The sequence below is a fragment of the Pimephales promelas genome, chromosome 1, assembly GCF_988280905.1.
Source record: "Pimephales promelas chromosome 1, fPimPro1.hap1.1, whole genome shotgun sequence".
Taxonomy (NCBI): Eukaryota; Metazoa; Chordata; class Actinopteri; order Cypriniformes; family Leuciscidae; genus Pimephales; species Pimephales promelas.
Genome location: NC_142769.1, coordinates 46,846,843 through 46,867,378, shown reverse-complemented (window position 1 = coordinate 46,867,378; position 20,536 = coordinate 46,846,843). Strand labels below are relative to the sequence as shown.

At 39.2% G+C, this 20,536-nt stretch overlaps 1 protein-coding gene across 5 annotated transcripts; it reads left to right on the top strand.

Annotated features, from left to right (window-relative positions):
- The first annotated feature begins 670 nt into the window (after nucleotides 1-670).
- trip6 (thyroid hormone receptor interactor 6) lies at nucleotides 671-19,404 on the top strand. Of its 5 annotated transcripts, XM_039659624.2 has the most exons (11): nucleotides 2,725-2,808; nucleotides 3,171-3,284; nucleotides 5,650-5,863; nucleotides 7,009-7,166; nucleotides 7,831-7,935; nucleotides 13,011-13,574; nucleotides 14,729-14,822; nucleotides 14,912-15,081; nucleotides 16,188-16,366; nucleotides 16,534-16,654; nucleotides 18,466-19,403. In XM_039659624.2, exons 3-11 carry the CDS (start codon nucleotides 5,659-5,661, stop codon nucleotides 18,595-18,597), a joined length of 1,728 nt encoding a protein of 575 aa, XP_039515558.2. In that variant the 5' UTR covers nucleotides 2,725-2,808; nucleotides 3,171-3,284; nucleotides 5,650-5,658; the 3' UTR covers nucleotides 18,598-19,403. The 5 variants fall into 5 exon arrangements, with proteins under 5 accessions (XP_088986709.1, XP_088986715.1, XP_039515558.2 ...); XM_089130583.1 differs by lacking the exons at nucleotides 2,725-2,808; nucleotides 3,171-3,284 and adding an exon at nucleotides 671-763 and having other exon boundaries at nucleotides 18,466-19,404; XM_089130589.1 differs by lacking the exons at nucleotides 2,725-2,808; nucleotides 3,171-3,284 and adding an exon at nucleotides 671-763 and having other exon boundaries at nucleotides 14,732-14,822.
- The last annotated feature ends 1,132 nt before the right edge of the window (nucleotides 19,405-20,536 follow it).

Below are 20,536 nucleotides of genomic sequence, written 5' to 3'. Positions count from 1 at the left end.
AATAAAAATAACCCATGAATTAGCCAGAAAAGATTAACATTCCAAACCCCAGAAAAGCTCAACGAAAACAAGACTGTATGTGCTCTGTGAGAACAATGTTTCTCTTAAAATAATGTGCCAGGATCATTAGATGAGCAGCCAAGTAATCAAGATGTTTGCTGAATTGTCTGTAGCTAAAAATGTGGAAGACATTTCAGGTCATGAGTTACTCTTTCATAACCAGCACACAGCTATTCATAGGACCGATTGCAAAATTAAAGATCTTAGATAAATTCCTAAAAACAATACTCTATTCATATCTCTGTCAGCAAGCACATATACCTCATTGCAAAGTATTTTTGATGAAAATGATGCCAAGAGCAAACTTTTATAATATGCATTTTCACTATAAAATGTATTAATGTTGCTTGTAAAGGGGTCACAACATAATGGAAGTCTCAATATAAACCCATTTTCTTGTAATGCAAAGTACACAGATCATATCTTGTGGATAGATTCATGTTTTTTTTTCCTTTTTCGAAGACTAGAAACTTTTTCTACATCTACAAGAAATCTTGTGATGAAAGAGCAGCAATGAAAGTGAGCTAGAGAGATGGTGAACAGTCTGTGGGTGTCTGAAGCGTTCCTGATCTCGTCTTGGAAGTGACCTCTGAAGGAAAAAGGGGAGAGAATGATGGTTCAGGTCGGCCATTTCCTCTCGAGAGCTTGGTCCGATGGTCACGTAGAGTTTCCGACTGAAGGTGTTTCACGTGCCGGCCTGGAGGTGAGGGGTATTAGCAGGATATTAATAGCAGGATATTAAAGTTGGAGAGATCAAGACTGGCAATAAATCACAAAGTCTGATACATGAGATTTTAACATGTACCATTTTTTTTTTTTTTACAAAACGGTATAAAATAATGTGATGTGAGATGTGTTATTCATACGGTTTGATCATTATTCAGTTGCTTTAGCATTGGCTGATTTAATCAAACACATGCTTAACAATAGATTAATCAATAAAAATGAACTGGAGACAGCTAAACATTCCTTTTCGTTTTCAGAACAAGTGATATGCCCAGGATTACGTTTCCCCGGGGCGATAAATAAATCCCTCATCTGGCACCATATGTCCTTCCAATATGGGACACACAGCGTGCATCCCAAAATATGCTCCACAACTCCCTGCAATTTATGGCAAGCCAATTTAATATTTGCGTTGGTCATTATGGAAATGATCTGGCTGCTTCTGTGTTTTTTAATTTGACAGTCGGCAGTAGATATACATAACTTTCCACCCCACATTGGCGCCATTTTGGAATTGCAGGCCCCAGATATCAACTATTCACTTACGATTATTGAGTACCTACTATTAATTGTTGTTGATACCTCAGTTCTACTAGAAACATTTTAGGTACTAGCTACTTATTTATGAGATACTAGTATCTATATGTGATAAAAAAAAAATCTTATGTAATAGGCTATTTAATGACCAGTCACCATGGCAGCTAATTTAAATAGGCTAAATAGCCATTTCAATTTATTTAAATAGTTTAAAGTAGGCAATTTCAGAGAGGCTAGCAATTGCAAGCTAACTTCGATAGAATGAGATCCCACCCTCCCTTATAGGAGTCTCTAAAGCCTTCAAAAAACATGAACAGTAGAGTCTGTAAAGCGTTACACAGAGACGTTAAATTACCTAATGTCTCAAAGCACACAAGATTATAATAATAATGAACGTAAACCACATCCAGAGCTCTGACGTGTACTAACTGACTGCTGCAGATTCATTTCGACAATGATTTTGTTGACATACAAACGCATACATCTGAGTCTGAGGACGTGAACAGCTCCGGCTAGAACGTCACGGGTTGCCACCTTATTAGTTACGTCATTGGGTGAAGTGAACGCAGCATACACTTGTTGTCTTGGTTCAGGAGGAACTGTAAAAGGCGGATGTTGTTCGTTCGTGGCACTCTTTGGACGTCTGTCTTCATCTCTGCATCGCAAAAAAATAAATAAATAAACAGCACGTCAGGTGTGAGTGATTTCAATGTTAAGTCAATGGAAAGACGCGCTACGCTCGTAAAAAATTCCTGTGGTCCGAATGAGGCGTAGAGCGCGGCGCGGTAGACGCGAATACGCCTAATTCGCGCGTCAAGTTTGCGCGATTCAATTGATGCACGAAATTGAATACATTGCGGAAATTTCGCTCTTGGATGGATTCAAAGTGTTCGCGCGTATTCGTGTCTGGTGTGAACGCACAGTAGCGCTTCACTTCCACAGAAGATGTATTTTTAAAATGTTTAGAGTAGACCACTTATATTATTGATTTCTATAAGGATGTGAAGAAGGTTTCAACCAGTATAACAAAAAGTGTTTATATATATATATAAAAAAAACCTATCTACCTTTTTTATTATTTTTTTATTGAGAACATTATAGAAACAAAGAAGGAAACCGTCAGAATGTAGAACAAATAAACAAGAGGAAAATAATAATAATAAAAAATACATGACAGGGGTATTTAACTAATCAGAAAAGATTAAAGAATAAAAAATTAAAAGACATATTTCGATTGTTTTTAATGCCTTCTTGTTACACGAGTCAGATATAGTCCCAAAGTAATATTGTGCTTAAGTAAGCAAAACATAAAAAAGTGGCTTCTGACCTGAAAATGTACATTTTCATACATGTTTTACTTACATGTGGTTTACTTTACATATGGTTTTACTCTACCTTTAAATGTTGAAAGAGCTTGCCACGTGACGTCATGCGCGCGGACCGCTGCACACAGGCCTGTCAGCCGCGGCTGATCCTCCAGGAAAAGTAGGTTACTAAAATGAAACCGACTGAGAACTAAAAGTGTATTGGTTCAGATACTAACCTAAAGCGAACACGGCTTACTGATAGTTTTAACTCACATCTTGCGAGGCTGAATTTCATTTAGAAGTAAAAAAACAAACAAAAAAACGTATAAATCAGCCTTGCAGTGTTCGCTTTATTTAACAAACAAATAAACAGTTTAAACTGGATGCTCCTCGTCGACTAAAATGAGCGATCTTGAGGGCTCGTTTGTCGTTTTAATGTTTTGGGGATAGTTTTCAATGTTTAACAATTCCATTGATATAGTTGGTGGGAAGAAAACAAGGCTGGGAATCTATGAACTGAACTTTTTAACTGAAACACAGGCTACCAGACAGACACACGGACGAAGCTCGCCGGCTCATTTCATTTTGCAGATGAAAACGAAGCAAGACAAGGCAGATGCTCGGTAGACTGGGAGTCTGCAGCGTTTTCAAGAGGTACGGGAAATCGTTAATGTCCTATTGTTTAAATAACCCAATAAACACAGGACGCAAGTTACCATAGATGAGTTATTGTTATCGCAAACATCCACGATGACGTTTGTGTGCGGCAGTGTCGCACTTTTATCACTCGATGTAACTTTGCAATGTTCACAGTCCACTGCAGGAGAGAGAAGTAGTAACGCGTTACATCGTAGATTAATATGCTTTCAAAGATAAAAAAAACAAAAACATTGTGATTCATCGGCCTTACAATCCCCGGCTTTGAGTATGAGCTTTCACGGATTGCGGTGCAATCCAATGTGGTCAGGTTGAACATTTCTCTTGATACAAACATAGGCATTTATTAGTATGTAGATCAGTGCAGTGATTACTCACAGCTGAAATATACATCTTAAGGTGGTATTTGTTTTGTAACATGGTCGCAGTGGTCATTATCTGGTCCAAACTGGTCTGGTTGACACCATTGGGGACCAGCAACAACAAATTAGCAGCTAGTTATTTATATAGTCAAGATGGTTTGACTATTTTGGGGGGCATCATAACTGGTCAAACAGCTAATGACCAGTTTGAAACCAACTGTTATCTTAAAGGTACAATATGTAAGATTTTTGGATTAAAATAGCCAAAAACGACTAGAACATATATTGTTGACTTGTGTACGTATTATATTATCTTAAATGTTTCCAATAGTGTTTAAATGCAGAGAAATAAGCTATTTTATCCAGTGTAATGGCCCATGTCAATGTCACGTGTTGATGACAACTCATTTGTCTTACCATAAATTTCCTTAGAAACCTTGTAAACACAGAAGACGCTTTAATATGTTATGTTTTATTAGACGGGTGAGGAACTGTTTGGATCCCTTTATTGACACTAAATGTGTTGAGCTTTATAACAATGATTTGTTTTGTCTTATTGTTTGAATCTCTTGTTTTTTAGATCAACTGTGAGTTTGTACCCAAAAACTAGATCAGATGACACTATTTTGTCAAGTTGCATAATCAGAAAGAGCTTTATTTATAGTATCAGTAATACAGCATTTTCTCCACCACACACTGTTTAAAACTGAATTGCATGCCATTTAGCAACACAAGTCATCCAGATTTTATTAATATGATATTCTAATATCGATCTAGCATGCTGCAATGTGCAACAAGTGTCTCATTGCAGCCACCGAGCGAACGCAGAGTGTAAGGTTAACATTACTTTCAACACAGCATGCTAAAACAGTGTTGCGTTATCCCAGACCCAGAATAATCAAACGTAACTATCCAAGGTCCAAGGAAGAAAGAGGCAAACGTTGAACTTGAATTTAATCATAAAATATGCATGAACAAAACAAAAGGAGCGACAGCATACGACTGGAGCGTGTAATGAAAACAGCAACGTAAAAACTCTCATGCCACAGTAACGTTAATAAGACTTTTTAATAGATTAACTCATCCATGAACATGATTTTTGCCTGTCGGATTGCTTTCCATTAATAATAATAATAATAATAATGATAATTAGTTGTGGAGGCGAAGACGATAACTCCCATGATTCCACGCTCATTCAATGCGCTATCAAGCTACGACTTTGTTGTTTTGAATAAGCGACCTCTAGTGGCGAAACTTACACACTGTGCCTTTAAGCTGAGTTTTGCTGCACCGTTTGTAAACAAAGATGCTGTTTGTATTGTAATACTTCCCATATATCTGTTCTGACTGTGTTTACACTTGTTAGCATCTTGTATTGTTGTGAGGTTTATTTGCTTTGTTTTCGTAAGCTTATAATAACAAACAATCCTCAGCCCTTGCATACATAGGACATTGTCCGGCGGACACCAGATGGCTCGAATGAAAAGTTGATCATTACATAACATTTCCTATCTTATTTTCATGGACCGACTCTTTATAAAGGATTGTGGATTAAGTGTTTTGGACAATGGCCATTGTGCCAATGGGAGACTTGAGAGAGGAGCGAATACATTGCAAGTACTGCGCACCTGTGGGAATTGTATGTATGTTTGTGTGTGTGTGTGAGAAAGAGAAATGCATTTCGACTAAGGAAACCTGGAATTCCCCTTTCGGCTGAGAATGGTTGCCTTTTCCTGCTTTTTTTTAATTTGGTGCCTATTGTTATCGTGGAAACCATGCGTTGCCACTGGAAACTCAGCATAAACCTGTTTTGTGTAGTTAGTTATCTTTTTTTTTTTTTTTTTTACAAGTTTGGACAGCATTGATAGGGCCGGATCTCTTTGAGTTTTAGGTTTGAGGTGTGTAGTAGAAAATCTAGTTATTTAGTCATGCACAAACAAGTCACTTAAAACAGAGAAAGGTTACACACTGACAGTGTTTATTCTGTGCTGTCCTTGCAGAAGACTGGCATGTCTGGCCCCAACTGGCTGCCTCCAAGAACCCTGGGTAGTTCAGATAGAGCCACAGCACCAATGTCACACTCTGGCCCCGCTCTCTACAGACCTCCTAAGAAAGGTCTCCCCGAACAGAGGCCCAAATATAACATGTATGAGCAGAATGGCGGAACAGGAGGAAATGGGATGCCTGTAAGATATATGGCGACTGGACCTTCAGGTAAGAACCCTTAAACTTTCCAGTGCAGGTTTATGCTTCATGCTTCAATATTGTAAAAAAACTGACTTTGTTTTCTGCGATATACAGTAGTCAACATTTGAAGTGGATCTCGACCTTTCATCAAAGTTCTACATGAATTTTGAGCAATCTTTTGATCCACTTCAAATGTTGAATACTGTACTGTATACTGCGATATGAAAAGATTTTCACCAGATGAATTGGATGGCTCCATTTGAAATGAATTAATCTTTCTAGAATGATTTTAGAGGAGAGGATCTCCACAGAAAATTATAAACAAATTCCAAGCATAGATAAATACAATGCAAATGAAATATACACTGCTTTTCAGGTAAGTCTAACAGTATTCATGTTTACAGAAATTGAAACAGTCAGTAGTAGTCGCTGTCCCGCTTGTTCTCAACCCATCCATAGTGGATGGGATCTCACTCACAGCCATCTTTTTTTGGAAGCTAAGCTAGCAGGCTCTTGTTCTGTGGAGAAAACTGAGTAGTAGGGGTTACCATCCTTTTTTTCCCGGACATGTCCCGCCGTCGATGTGGTTATTTGATATTAAGTAACATCTCTTATCTTAAAGGAGAACTCCGGCGAACAATGAACCTTTGGTCTTATAAAACATCGGTACATAGTCAACCGTTCTCTGAGATTTGTTTTCATGATAATCGAATGTAAAGAGTTTTATCTCTAAAAGCTGTTTAGCGTATAATGCTAGTAATGGGGGCATTGACTAAGTAAAAGGAAATCGCTATTTTATACCACTAACAAGGTTTAAAATAGCCCCACACTAACGCAGTAACATAATGAGGCTCCATACATACAAAACGAAGCATTGAGAACTTTGTAAGTGTACAGACCATTTAATAAGAAGATACTTTATACAGACAGTTCACTTCATGTATACAGACAGGAGGCATCTTACATCTTACAGGAGCCATTACTAGCATTATACGCTAAACAGTTTTTAGAGATAAAACTCTTTACATTCGATTATCATGAAAACAAATTTCAGAGAACGGTTGACTAGGTACCGATGTTTTATTAGACCAAAGGTTCATTGTTCGCCGGAGTTCTCCTTTAAGAATTTATACTTAAAGAAATAATTGATTGAATACTGTTTGTGTGCTTAGGGGGATCCATGCAACACCAGCATCAAGATGATCGCTCAGGGTCTACTGCCTATCATCCATTGCCTCCCCAAATAGGAGAGCGATACTATGCTCCAGGCCAGGGGCCCAAAGAAGACCACCACAACTGGAGCCCCCACATGGCCAGCCATGAACTTCACGTCAGTGATGCCCACATGCTCTTTTATAATTATCGTTTAGGACTTGTGTTCTGTAAATATGATTTGGTAGAATTTGAAATTGTCGATCATTCCTTAAATTTCCTAAAAAAATACTGGAGAAATATCCTTTTTTAAAGTGCCCCTATTATGCTAATTTAAAAGGTTCCTAATGGGCTATATGCACGCATAAGTTCCGCATTTGACGCAAGGATGCTCGTCCATTTCCGGTTGTGGAGATTTAAGGGGAGGAAAACCGAGGAAAATTAAAATTTACTGTCCTCCCGTCTTTGAAGCGAAACGTACATACGTTTAGATGTCATTTTATATATAGTTATGTTTATTTAATATAATTTTAAAAAGAAGCATAAACACAACGAGGGGTGTCTGTTTTATCTGTTTTTGTGACTAATGTTTCTTTATTATAACCATGGAGTATAAAATTCAATATAAATTCTCGGTATTGCATTCGACTCTACGATCGGCGGAAGTTATCGAGCATCCTTACACCTTCACCGGAAATACCACCGTGCATAGAGCCCGTTAAGTTTTAAATGTCTCCTACAATAGGACTACATGCATCCAAGATGTAAGAGCCAATTAGTGCTCTTAGCATAAATAGGAGGAATAATAATGTGAGTTTTATATGTGGCTGTTATTTGTTCAGGGTCGGGGATCAGAGAAGCACATCTCCAATATTGACGCCGAGATAGACTCTCTTACATGCATGCTGGCTGACCTGGACAATCACCCTCAGAGCTCAAGCGCACCGGTAAACTCTTTAAAAGCATTAACCTTTCAAAATGATGCTTTAAACCAAGCGCCACGGGGAAAAAAAACATTTAACAATGGTTTAAAGAATGCTTTCAGACATATTAGTTGGTGAATGTGTTTCTAAAGGCTGGAATACACTATATCACTAGTGCACCTCACCCACATTTTCCCATGGTCATTAAGCTGTGAAAATAAAATGGTATTTTGGGTTAAGGTTAAGGAAACTTTAGTTGCAATGGCAAATACACAATACTAATATGAACTGTTAATAAAACATGGACGCTGATCCTGAAGAATTGAATGAACATCTTCCCTGCATGCAAATCCTTCCCAGCTAACACACGACATACCAGTTACGTAATTTTGGTAATCATGACTTACTAATTGACAATGTAGATTGTGCGTGCAATTGAAGAGTGTGTGCCGTGTGCACAGTTTATCTGTCAGGACAGCAAAGTACATTTTTCTGAGGTGAGAGACTTTTTATAATGTTAGAATAATGACACTGACAAAAAGCCTGACAACTTCTTTGGAACACGGAGAGGATTGAGAGGGAGAGGACGCTGGCGCTGTCTGTTCGCCGCTTCTCCATTCAGATATTCAGATATTAGTGTATTTTAAGAAAGTGTTTTTAATTAGATGCTCTTATGCCCCTTGCAAGTTTCCTACCTCTCTGTACTACAACAATCTTTTTGGCTGGGTGCTTTGCAACGTACCTGCTGCCGCTCTTTGATGTAAACACTCTGCTGACGCCACTAGCGTCCGGCATGATGTTGAAATATTCCATTTCACAACTGCTGAGTCTCAACTGCAACACTACTCCAACTTGCATCTCAGCCATAAGACAGCTTGGACTTTTGCGCCGACCCCGGTACTGTCACAGAAGCGCTCGCAAAGACTTTGTTTATTTCCTGCATGGTGCATCTACGATCCCCTCCATCTGGTCTTCAGCTGCGCGTGTCGCGCTACAACGGCGTCATCAGAACACTGCCGCGCTTGGAGTATGTAACCGTTCACCGCTCCAGAGAACCTCTAGCGGTGGGAGATATATAAAACACGGAGTGGACCACAGTGTACTGCGGAGCTTACAGAGACGATCACCATCAGCTCTGTCTCCTGCCACTATGGAATTACTCAACACACAATCCCTTACCAATAAATCGCTGCTTATCCATGACCACATCCTGGATAGAGGACTAGACTTCATGTGCCTAGTGGAAACTTGGCATAAAACAGGCGATCACTCAGTACTCAATGAAGCTTGCCCTCAGGGTTATGTCTATATGGAAAAATCACGCAGCTCTGGACGTGGGGGTGGTTTGGCCGTAATCTATCGGGATGAACTGAAACTCTCTCCCTTGCCACTCCCCGATCTGACCTCAATGGAATGTTTAGCCTTCAAATGCAAACCTCCATACTCCATGACAGTGCTTCTCGTATACCGTCCCCCCAAACCACGCTCCTCATTTCTCCCTGAAATACATGACCTACTTACATCATTTTGTTCCATGTCAAGCAGGATTGTTATTCTTGGTGATTTTAATATTCATATTGACAAACCCTCCTGTCATCTTGCAACAGAGTTCATGAGTCTGATCGATTGTCTTGGTCTCCATCAACATGTAAAGGTTCCTACTCACACCAAGGGCCACACCTTAGATCTTGTCATTACTGACACGGCCCCTATAAACAACCTGGTGGTGAAAGATCTGGGTGTGTCTGATCACAAGTTGGTCTCTATGGCCCTTACATTCTCACTGCCCATCATTACACCAAAGCGCCAGATATCTTTCCGGAACTGGAAGAAAATAAACCCTACTTCCTTCACTGTAGACCTTCAGTCTAATATAAACTGCCCAGTCTCTACGACAGTGGACGGACTAGTGGATCACTACAATACATCATTGAGCAGTATTTTTGACCGCCATGCCCCTGTCAGGACACGGGAAGTCAACTTCGAACGCTCCGCACCCTGGTTCACTCAGGAACTACGGGAAATGAAAACTAAGGGCCGAATCCTGGAACGACGCTGTAAACAGACTGGTCTAACTGTTCACAATCTTGCATTCCGTGACCATCAAAAGGCTTATCTTAAGTCCTTGAAGGGTGCACGTGCAAAATTTTATTCCAACCTCATCAATAAGAACACTGGAAATTCAAAACAGCTCTTTTCTACAGTAAACAATCTCCTGAAGCCGAAATCATCTATATCCACTGAGGCCACAGTGGAGCGATGCAACAGCTTCATGGACTTCTTTAGATCCAAAGTCAATAACATCCGCACTTCATTATCCGGCTCTTCATCACTGTTTCCATCCTCCTCCAACCCCTTGTCTGATGGATTGATGACACTTCCGTACTTCACTGAGGTCCAGCAGAGCCATGTTGAGGAAATCATCAATAAAATGAAGCCGTCCGCCTGCATCTTGGATCCCATCCCGACTGTCCTGCTCAAGTCACTCATTCCCACTGTCAGCCCAATCATCACTGACTTTATTAACCTTTCAATAAAAACAGGTGTTGTTCCACCTGCCCTTAAAGCTGCTGTCATTCGTCCGATACTGAAGAAACCAACCCTTGACCCAGAGGTCCTGGGAAACTACAGACCAATCTCCAACCTCACCTTCCTGTCAAAGGTTCTTGAGAAGGAAGTTGCCTTTCAGCTTCACAACCATCTAGAACACAATAACTTATATGAGGTTTTTCAATCAGGTTTTCGTTCGGCCCACAGCACCGAAACAGCTCTGCTAAGGGTGACAAATGACCTTCTCATGGCAGCTGACTCAGGATCACCATCACTGCTCATCTTACTCGACCTCACAGCGGCATTCGACACGGTCGATCATACCATCCTTCAGGACCGCCTCCATAATATAGTTGGACTATCAGGAACAGCATTGCAGTGGTTTAAGTCGTACCTCTCTGGCAGGACTGAACGAGTCATTTTGGGAGAATGTGAGTCCAGACTGTTCCCTGTTACGTGTGGTGTTCCGCAAGGGTCGGTTCTTGGCCCTATCCTTTTTATCCTATACCTGCTTCCCCTTGGTTCTGTCATCAGCAGACATGGTCTATCCTTTCATTGTTATGCAGATGATTTGCAACTTTATATTAAAACTCCTCCAAGCTCCTCCGCAATTCTGTCGCAACTCAACACTTGTCTACTGGAGATAAAGGAATGGCTGGCAAGCAACTTCCTCCAGCTAAACTCCGGTAAAACAGAGGCATTACTTGTTGGAACCCCACACCAGATTCACTCCTCTCCCGTATCTCAACTCATTCTGGACAACCAAGCCATCAATTTCTCCTCCACAGTTACAAACCTTGGGGTTAGGTTTGACCCCCAGCTGACCTTCAACGAACACATAAAATATATTAGCAAAACCTCCTTCAACCATCTTCGCAATATCTCCAAGCTACGTCCTCTTTTAACCTTTTCGGATGCAGAGAAACTTGTCCATGCTTTTATTTCCACCAGGTTGGATTATTGTAACGGGCTCTTCACTGGAATCTCTGCCAGAAACATGCAGAAGCTACAATACATCCAAAATAGCGCTGCCAGAGTCCTCATGAGAGTCAGAAAATATGACCACATAACTCCCATCCTACACTCACTCCACTGGCTCCCCGTTGCATTCCGGATCGATTTCAAAATTCTGCTATACACACACAAATGTATCACTGGACATGCACCACCATACTTACAAGAACTCACCACCCTGAAATCCTCCTCCCGCACTCTCAGATCATCAGGTCACCTGCTTCTTCAGGCCCCGACTACCAGACTCCGTACCATGGGGGACCGAGCTTTCTGCTCAGCTGCACCCCGGCTTTGGAACCACCTCCCGAGTGATCTGAGAGAAGTACAGAGCCTGGACGCCTTTAAGGCAGAACTGAAGACTTTTTTATTTAGAAAGGCTTTTATATGCTGATTGTCTTATTGTTTTATTGTTTTTAGTATCTTGTAGCTATTATTATTGTACTTTTTATGTAGCACTTTGGGATTCTTTGGAATGAAAAGTGCGTTATAAATAAAATCTATTATTATTATTATTATTATTAACTTCTCATCTGACCGCACACACTTAATCAGGACAATTTGACAACATGTTTTTCTCAGGCGCTCTACTTAAACTGTTACCAGGAGAGTCAACAGCTTTCACTCATGTCTTTCAAAATAAAAGTCTTGCATCAGAAAAACATTTAGAATGATGTTTTTTTTTTGGTTTGTCGTTTTTTTGACTACACAATATCGGTTGGGAAACACTGAACAGTCTAAACAGATTTTAAAACACTAGGCATCATACACTTGCTGATTTTGTAAATGGTTAGAGAAAAACTGAGCGTCATACACTAACACCGTATCCTAACTACACACGCCGCGACACGTGATAAAAGGTGTAATTTCCATGTTAATCAGAGTTTTTGTCCTAACCAGACGCGACAGCGACACGCAAAGTTTCTAATTTAGAAACGGTTTCTATTTCTGCAACGTCGCGGCTGACAAAATGAAATTACACTGGTTATGAGTACACATTATTTATTTTTAGTTAAAAATAGGTCACTGTGCCACAAGCAATAATGGATAATTTACCTCAGATTTTGAAAGCATATGATATAGCGTTCAAAATGAATAACTCTACTTCATAACAAAATTAGTCATTGAGTATATTTTGTTAATGTTTTGATTTTTTTATAATGTTATTTCTTGATTTGATTATGTCCTTACCCATTTTCAATGCGAGTGCGGGCCAGCAGTGCACTTTCACGCTGTTCTGAATGCCTGTGATTTTTGATTGACGTGTGGCGTCTCACAGTTGCGTCGCCTCTGGTGTGGACAGACACTTGCTGTCGCTGGAATTTTATCGCGTCGTGTGTAGTTAGGACACGGTGTGATGACTGAGAATCACACACCACCAGACTTCAAAACACAACAAACTCGCACAGAAACATGGCGCTTTGTTGCTGGATGAAAATTGGATGGTGTATTCCAGCCTTTTGGGTAATGGTTAGTATTGTGGTATTGTCGCACAGATCTCTGAAAATATTGATTCATATGATGTTTTTTTTCGACAGTTGTATGACAATGTGGCTTACAGCAAGCACGGTCCTATTGACCGCTATAACCCTCCCAACCAGATGGGGGCTCCACCAACAAGTAGGCCCTCAATGGGCTACCCCGCTCAACTCCAAAACCAGTACCACCCCGCCCCACCATACACCTCTACACCTCAGCCGGACTATATTTACCCCTCTGTCGCCTCTTCAGTCCATAAACCTTACCCACAACCAGTGCCTGCCTCCTACACCACTGCCTCCACCCCGACCGGTCCACGCTTTACTGTACAGGTGAAAACGGCTCAGCCCGTCACCTATTCTCAGAGCGGACGACAGGCAGAGCAAGCGTACACCCCGCCTCCGCCCCGTCAGCATGCCTCTCGCCCCCCTCAGCAAGATCGGCCACATTATGAAAATCAGGGACAGGGCTGGTACCCACCGCCACCTCCTCCTGCACAAGAGCCTCATGGAGATCCCGCTGCCTATAAGGGAGGAGCGGGGAATATGCCAGGGGGGAGAGCCGGCCAGGGAGTGCCGGTGAAGATGAGTCAAGACCAAGTGTCAGCATATCAGTCTAACAAGGTAAGACCGGTTTATCGGGAGAGGTCGATGTTGGTTTGTCAAATCGAAACACTCTGGCATGAGGCCAAAGGCAGATTTCCTGTGTCTTTTGCAACAAAAGAAGAAAAACTTGCATTAACCCTTTAAAGGAGTAGTTCACTTAAAAAAAAAAAAAAAACTTTTGCTGATAATTTACTCACCCCCATGTCATCCAAGATGTCCACGTCTTTCTTTCTTCAGTCGAAATGAAATTAAGGTTTTTGATGAAAACATTCCAGGATTTTTCTCCTTATAATGGACTTCAATGGGAACCAAACGGTTCAAGGATCAAAAAACAGTTTCAGTGCAAACTGCTCAAAGGGCTTTAAACGATTCCAGACGATGAATAAGGGTCTTTTCTAGCAAAACGATCGCTCGTTTAATAAAAAAAACACAAATAACAAAGTTTAAGATTTATGACCTCAAATGCTCGTCTTGCTCTGCGTTCGTGACTCTCCTTCTCGAACTCGTTTAGCAAAATGAACGAATCTTTTTTCGAGTCATTTGGTTCATTCAACGAACGAAATTAACTAATTGACTCAGAAAAAGATTTGTTTTGATTTGATGAACGAGTTTGAACAGGAGAGTCACGAACACACATCACGGAACAGAGCAAGGCGACCATTTGTGCTTATAAAACTTAAACTTAGTTATTTATTTATTAAATGAGCGATCTTTTCGCGTGATAAGACCCTTATTCATCGTCTGGTGTCGTTTAAAGCCCTTTGAACAGTTTGTAGTTCGCACTGAAACTGTCTTTTGGACCTTGAACCGTTTGGTTCCCATTGAAGTCCATTATATAGAGAAAAATCCTGGAATGTTTTCATCAAAAACCTTAATTTCTTTTCGACTGAAGAAAGAAAGACATGGACATCTTGGATGACATGGGGAAGAGTCAATTATCTACTCCCCTACAGTGAACTACTCCTTTACACTAATTATCTGTAAATGTTTTTAAAATATATTCATGATTTGAAGTACTCTACAAGTGCACCTGCTATGCTATGCAATGAAATGCACTGCTCCTCAAACCGGAAGTGAACATGATTTGTGTGTTTTTACTCTACAGAAAGTCTGAGAATGTATAAAGTTTACATTTGTACAAGAATGGTAAAACATGTACAATGATCTGCCAGCAGGGGTCAGCTCCGCGTCCAGAGGAAGAGTTGGATCGACTCACCAAGAAGTTGGTGTATGACATGAATCATCCCCCAACTGAGGAATATTTTGGTATGCTCCAATGTTTAATGCATTTTTGCTTATTTTATGTGTACAGTGAGGGTCATGGATCTCTCTCTCTCTCTGTCTTTCCCTCTCAGGTCGATGTGCTCGGTGTGGGGATAATGTTCTGGGAGACGGCAGTGGCTGTATTGCCATGGAGCAGGTGTTTCACGTGGAGTGTTTCACCTGCATCACCTGTCATGCCAGACTGAGAGGTCAGCCCTTCTACGCATTAGACAGGAAGAGCTACTGCGAGAGCTGCTACATTGTGAGTTCTCTCTTTCTGTCGTGATCTCTTAGCTTCTGCCTTTTATTGTATATTTTTCCCAGAGGTGGGACCAAGTCATTGTTTTGTAAGTCACAAGTACGTCTTGAGTCTTTGCATTCAAGTTGTAAGTCCTCGAGTTTAAGCTTCAAGTCTTGAACAAGTGCTTTCTGTACAAATTAGCACCTCAATGTTAATTACTACAGTGAATGAAATGTATATAATTTATATCAGAAAGGCTTTTCAAAATATGTTCAATTTAATATTTATTACGATAAAATTTTCAATAAGGGCACCCATCTATCTCAGTTCAATTTAGGGATTGTTCTTACGTGTGACAAGGAAAAGGCAGTGGAAAAATATTTATTTTATTGGTAACCCTGTGAGAATGTGAAGAGTGGTAATACAGATTTTATTAAAAATAAAAGTAACTGTTCATTGGGAACATTATTCGTGATTTAAGTATTACGTTTAAAATATTGAGTCTCTGGTTAAATTATTTTGTTAACGTGACAGTAATTGTAGAACATTCCTATTTCCATGGCGACGGATCGTCACGTGACACTTTTTGGGGTTTTTCAAAACGTAAATCCGTCCATTTCTCCCGAAAGACATGAAAGTGAGCGGCTGGTGAACAGGGAGAAGACTTTATAGTTACCTATAGGCTAAAATGTGTGTTTGTTGTGTTCTCAAAATTATATTTGACAGGTTTATTATTTATTGCCACTTACTTAAACGTCAGTGTGTTTTTTTTTTTATTTGATTTTTTTTTTTTTTTTTCTCAAATTATAAATGGTTAGCTAGTACTTGTGTATTTAAATGCCTGGAGAAAAAAAAACATTATTATTTTTTTTTTTTAATACTTTATTTTTAGCTTTTCAGTTTACAAAAACTGAAAAAATAGACAAAATAAAATAAAAGTAAAAAAAAAAAATACCCCTCCCTCCCCAAAAAAACATTATTTGGTTGAAAACTGCAGAGTCGCAGGTTATCAAATTTAGGACTCGAGTCGAGTCCGAGTCATGTGACTTGAGTCCACAACCCTAGTTTTTCCTTTCTGTAGCACATTATCAAAACTTTGAAAAACATGTCTTCTTCTCTGTTCACAGAGCACACTTGAGCGCTGTTCAAAATGCTCTGAGCCCATCCTAGACCGGATCCTGAGGGCGATGGGAAAGGCTTACCATCCTCGCTGTTTCACCTGCGTGGTTTGCGGCTGTTGTCTGGATGGAGTGCCGTTTACTGTGGATGCCACATCTCAGATCCACTGTATTGAGGACTTCCACAGGTACTCGCTTCACTTCAAGCCTGTCTTTCTGTTGATAAAAACAAACAATCAAATGCAGGCAGTGGAGTTGCCTTTCTTTTACTAAATCTTTGCATTATATTTATTAATATGATGCTCTTTCAAATGTCCTACCTTGATTTTTATCTCTAAAACCTTTGTTTGAACAGGAAGTTTGCCCCCCGCTGCTCAGTATGTTGTCAGCCCATAATGCCAGAGCCCGGGCAGGAGGAGACCGTGAGGATCGTTGCACTGGATCGCAGTTTTCATGTTAACTGCTACGTATGTGAGGTAAGAATGTTTACATTTTGCATGTTTACTGTTGAATTGTTTATGTAATGCACCATCTCAGATATTTGAGAGTAGTTTAATTTTAACATCCATGCAGAAATAAGGGGTTGCATTTAGTGATCTATGATATTGTATCTCAATATCAAGGGGGATTTTGTTAATTATGAAAGTTAGTAATTTTTTATTTTATTTTGTAATTATCTGATTAAATAAGAATTGTCCATTTTGATTTCATAGCGACTTTATATATTTGTAATGATGACATAGCAATTTAGTATAAATTATATAATTACAAATGTTTAAATACATGATACATAAAAGTATAATTTAGTTTACCATGCTTGTCAGAACATTCACCAGTGCACTTTAACCATATTTTAAATACAATAGAAATAATCAAGTTATATGTAATGATATATTGAAATCAGCACCAACAAAAGCCAGATTTGCTTTTTTATGAGACTTAATTTGATCGGTAACATTAAGTCACTACAGGCAAACCATTGTTTTTCAGGCAATGGTCAATTTTGAGATTTTAGGCTATTTTGCTTTTACTTGACTACTTTCCTCTAATCTGTCAATTTATGGAAGCAGAATAGCCTAAAAAGACTTGAAAAAATGTCTCCATAGGAAATAGATTTTTAGCTATTAGCTAAAGTTGATAAGTTAGCTAATAGATAAAAAAATCTATTTCTCAATGGAGAAAATTGAGTTTTTATTTCCGACTGTTGAACTCTGTAGTGCCAGATTAAGACTAGACACTGAGCAACGAGTGTGTTAATTGGTGTGTTTTGCTGAAGCTGTCAGCGCACATTATTTCAACTTTGTTTTAAAATAATTGGAATTCCTGGAAAACTACATTACCCATGATGCTGTACAGCACATTCCACCAATCAGAGAGAAGACAAGCAAAATGTGCCAAATAAGATCTTTAGCTCCGCCCACTCCCATGAAGCACTGCAAATGTCATAATCGAGTCGATCTCCCTATGCTCTCAAAATATTTGTGTGTGTGTATATATATATATATATATATATTAGGGATGGGCAACAATTAATCACATCCAAAATAAAAGTTTGTGTTTACATAATATATATGTGTGTAGTGTGTATAATTAATTTGTATATATAAATACCCACACATGCATGTATATATTTAAGAAAAATGTGTTATCAAATATTTATATTTATATATAATATTAATTGTGAATAAATATATATAAAATATATACATGCACATATTTCTTAAATATATACATGCATGTGTGGGTATTTATATATACAAATTAATTATACACACTACACACATATATATTATGTAAACACAAACTTTTATTTTGGATGCGATTAATCGCGATTAATCGTTGCCCATCCCTAATATATATATATATATATATATTTATGTATATGTGTGTGTGCGCCTATTTTATTTTTTTTTATTTTTTTATTCAATTATGCTTATTCGCAGTGCTTCATAGGATTGTAGTTCTTTACCTCTCTTCTTTCCCTAGATTTTTTGCTTCTAACCAAAGTTTGTAGCTTGTTGGTTTGGTTCATGGTTTATAATGTTTTAATGAAGACTTTCTCCTTTTAAATCCCTGTGGGAGAATTGAATATTATTTCTGGAACCACTGCCACTGAAAAAATACGAGGGCCCTGCTGCAATATTGTTAAATGAATGCGTTTACACTGCAATTACAAATGCATACATAATACTTTGAGATTAATGGATTACAAATAACATTTTGACTATTGAAGTGAATGAATAATAAGTGAAGTGTGTGCTAAAGACGAGCTGTGTTTGTGTTGTAGGAGTGTGGTCTTCTCCTGTCTTCAGAGGCCGAGGGAAGAGGCTGCTATCCCCTGGACGGACACATCCTGTGCAAGAGTTGCAGCGCTCGTCGCATCCAAGACCTTTCTGCCAAAATCTCCACCGACTGCTAACGCCCCCGTCCTGACTCGCCGTGCCCTTTCTCTGCTTCATGGTTATTCTTCAGAACGTGCAACTATCTAACCATCCACCACCTGGTATTTCTTCCATCCTCCACACTAAATATCAATCGCTCATCTCATGATAGCATAGAGCTGTGGACAAAACAAACAGCGCTTGTGCTTGGAGGAGATTGACTGGAAAGATGAATCTTTAATAAAAGAGAAACGCAGGTGGTGAATGAAATTTGTGAAATCTTACGCGTGTGAGTCTTGAGGGGTGCATTTCTGACTTTGGAAAATCCGTCACTGCTCGTGAGAGTTTTTACAACAACCTTTCATGGAAGTATAGAAACAAGTCTCGGTTTCCTCAAATAACGCCCCAATTCTGCTGGCAGTTGGGGTCACTTCATATTGTCCCCGTTCAGATGCTCTTTCACCTCATCTCTTATCCTCTCATAAACAAATACATGATGTTTTCTCCTGCTACACTCGGCGGAGATCAAGCGCTCATTATTTTAATACTTGAAATCATGATTGTTGAAGGATATTATTACTGTGTTTCATTTACGGACTTGGTGTTGATATGTTATCGTTAAATTCATCATGATGATTCTCTGGTAAAAAGGTGGAAAAGTTTAACATGGGCAGCTTTTGTTCTTTTTTTTTTTCTCCTGCTCTTGTCAGTCCGAACAGCCTCTAGCTTAAAACTCAAGGTTTATGTTGACCTCTTAAAGGGATAGTTCACTTTGAAATTAATTTTTGGTATGTTTTATCTTACCTCAAGGGCATCCAAGATGTAGGCGTCTTTGTTTCCGCATTATTTTCAATTTTGATATTTTTAGGTCAAACCGTTCTTGTCTGTCAGTCATATAATGGAGGTCTATGGTCACCACCTCAAAGAGCATGCACAGATAAGTCCAAATTAAACATGATTTAATGACTCGTAAATGTAAGTACACATTGATGGCCTAAGACACGAAACGAGCGGTTTGTGTGAGAAAACGAACAGTATTTATATCGTTTTTACCTCTTGTAACCATAGCCACGCCCAAGTGTGGTTCTGTCTGCGCAAGCGACGGAAGTGATCTCTTGCGCGGTTGCGAAAAAAATCAACGTTGTCTATTGATATATCGAAATCGTCTTCCATTGCAATTTCCTGCATATCTAAATATGTTTAGATCTTCAAAGTGAAAGGTAACACTTCTGAAATCTCTGTGTAAACAATGAATGATGTACATGCGCGAGAGATCACTTCCTGGGCTTTCTGGCACTTGCCGGAGTACTTTGATGTGGCTGTGGTTACAAGAGGTAAAAGCGATATAAATACTGTTCGTTTTCTCACACAAACTGCTCATTTTGTGTCTTAGGCCATCAGTGTGTACTTACATTTACAATATATTAAATCTTGTTTAATTTGGACTTCTCTGTGCATGCTCTTTGAGGTGGTGACCATAGACCTCCATTATATGACTGACAGACAAGAACGGTTTGACCTAAAAATATCAAAATTGAAAATACTGTGGAAACAAAGACACCTACATCTTGGATGCCCTTGAGGTAAGCTAAAACATATCAAAAATTAATTTCAAAGTGAACTATCCCTTTAAGCTGTATAATCAGCATATTGTCAGATAGGAATCAAGAGTCAGTGTAAACCATGAACGCTTCAATGAAGGAAGTCTTTGGACAGGTGTGTGTTGAGCGAACTTGAATAGTGAGAGAAATAGTGAGTGCGATTAGTGAAAGGAATCTACTATGTTAGAAGAATGACAAATAGGAGAAATAGGAGAGATTGTTACTGACCGGCTTTATTTTTTTACATCTCTTTATTTGCTTTATTTTGTGTCAAAATGCTTTTTTTGAACTGTGGAACAGCAAGCATTCATTACTTAAAGCGATTTTACAAAAAGGTTTCAAATAAGATGTTGATTGTTTGAAGCAGAAGCACCAG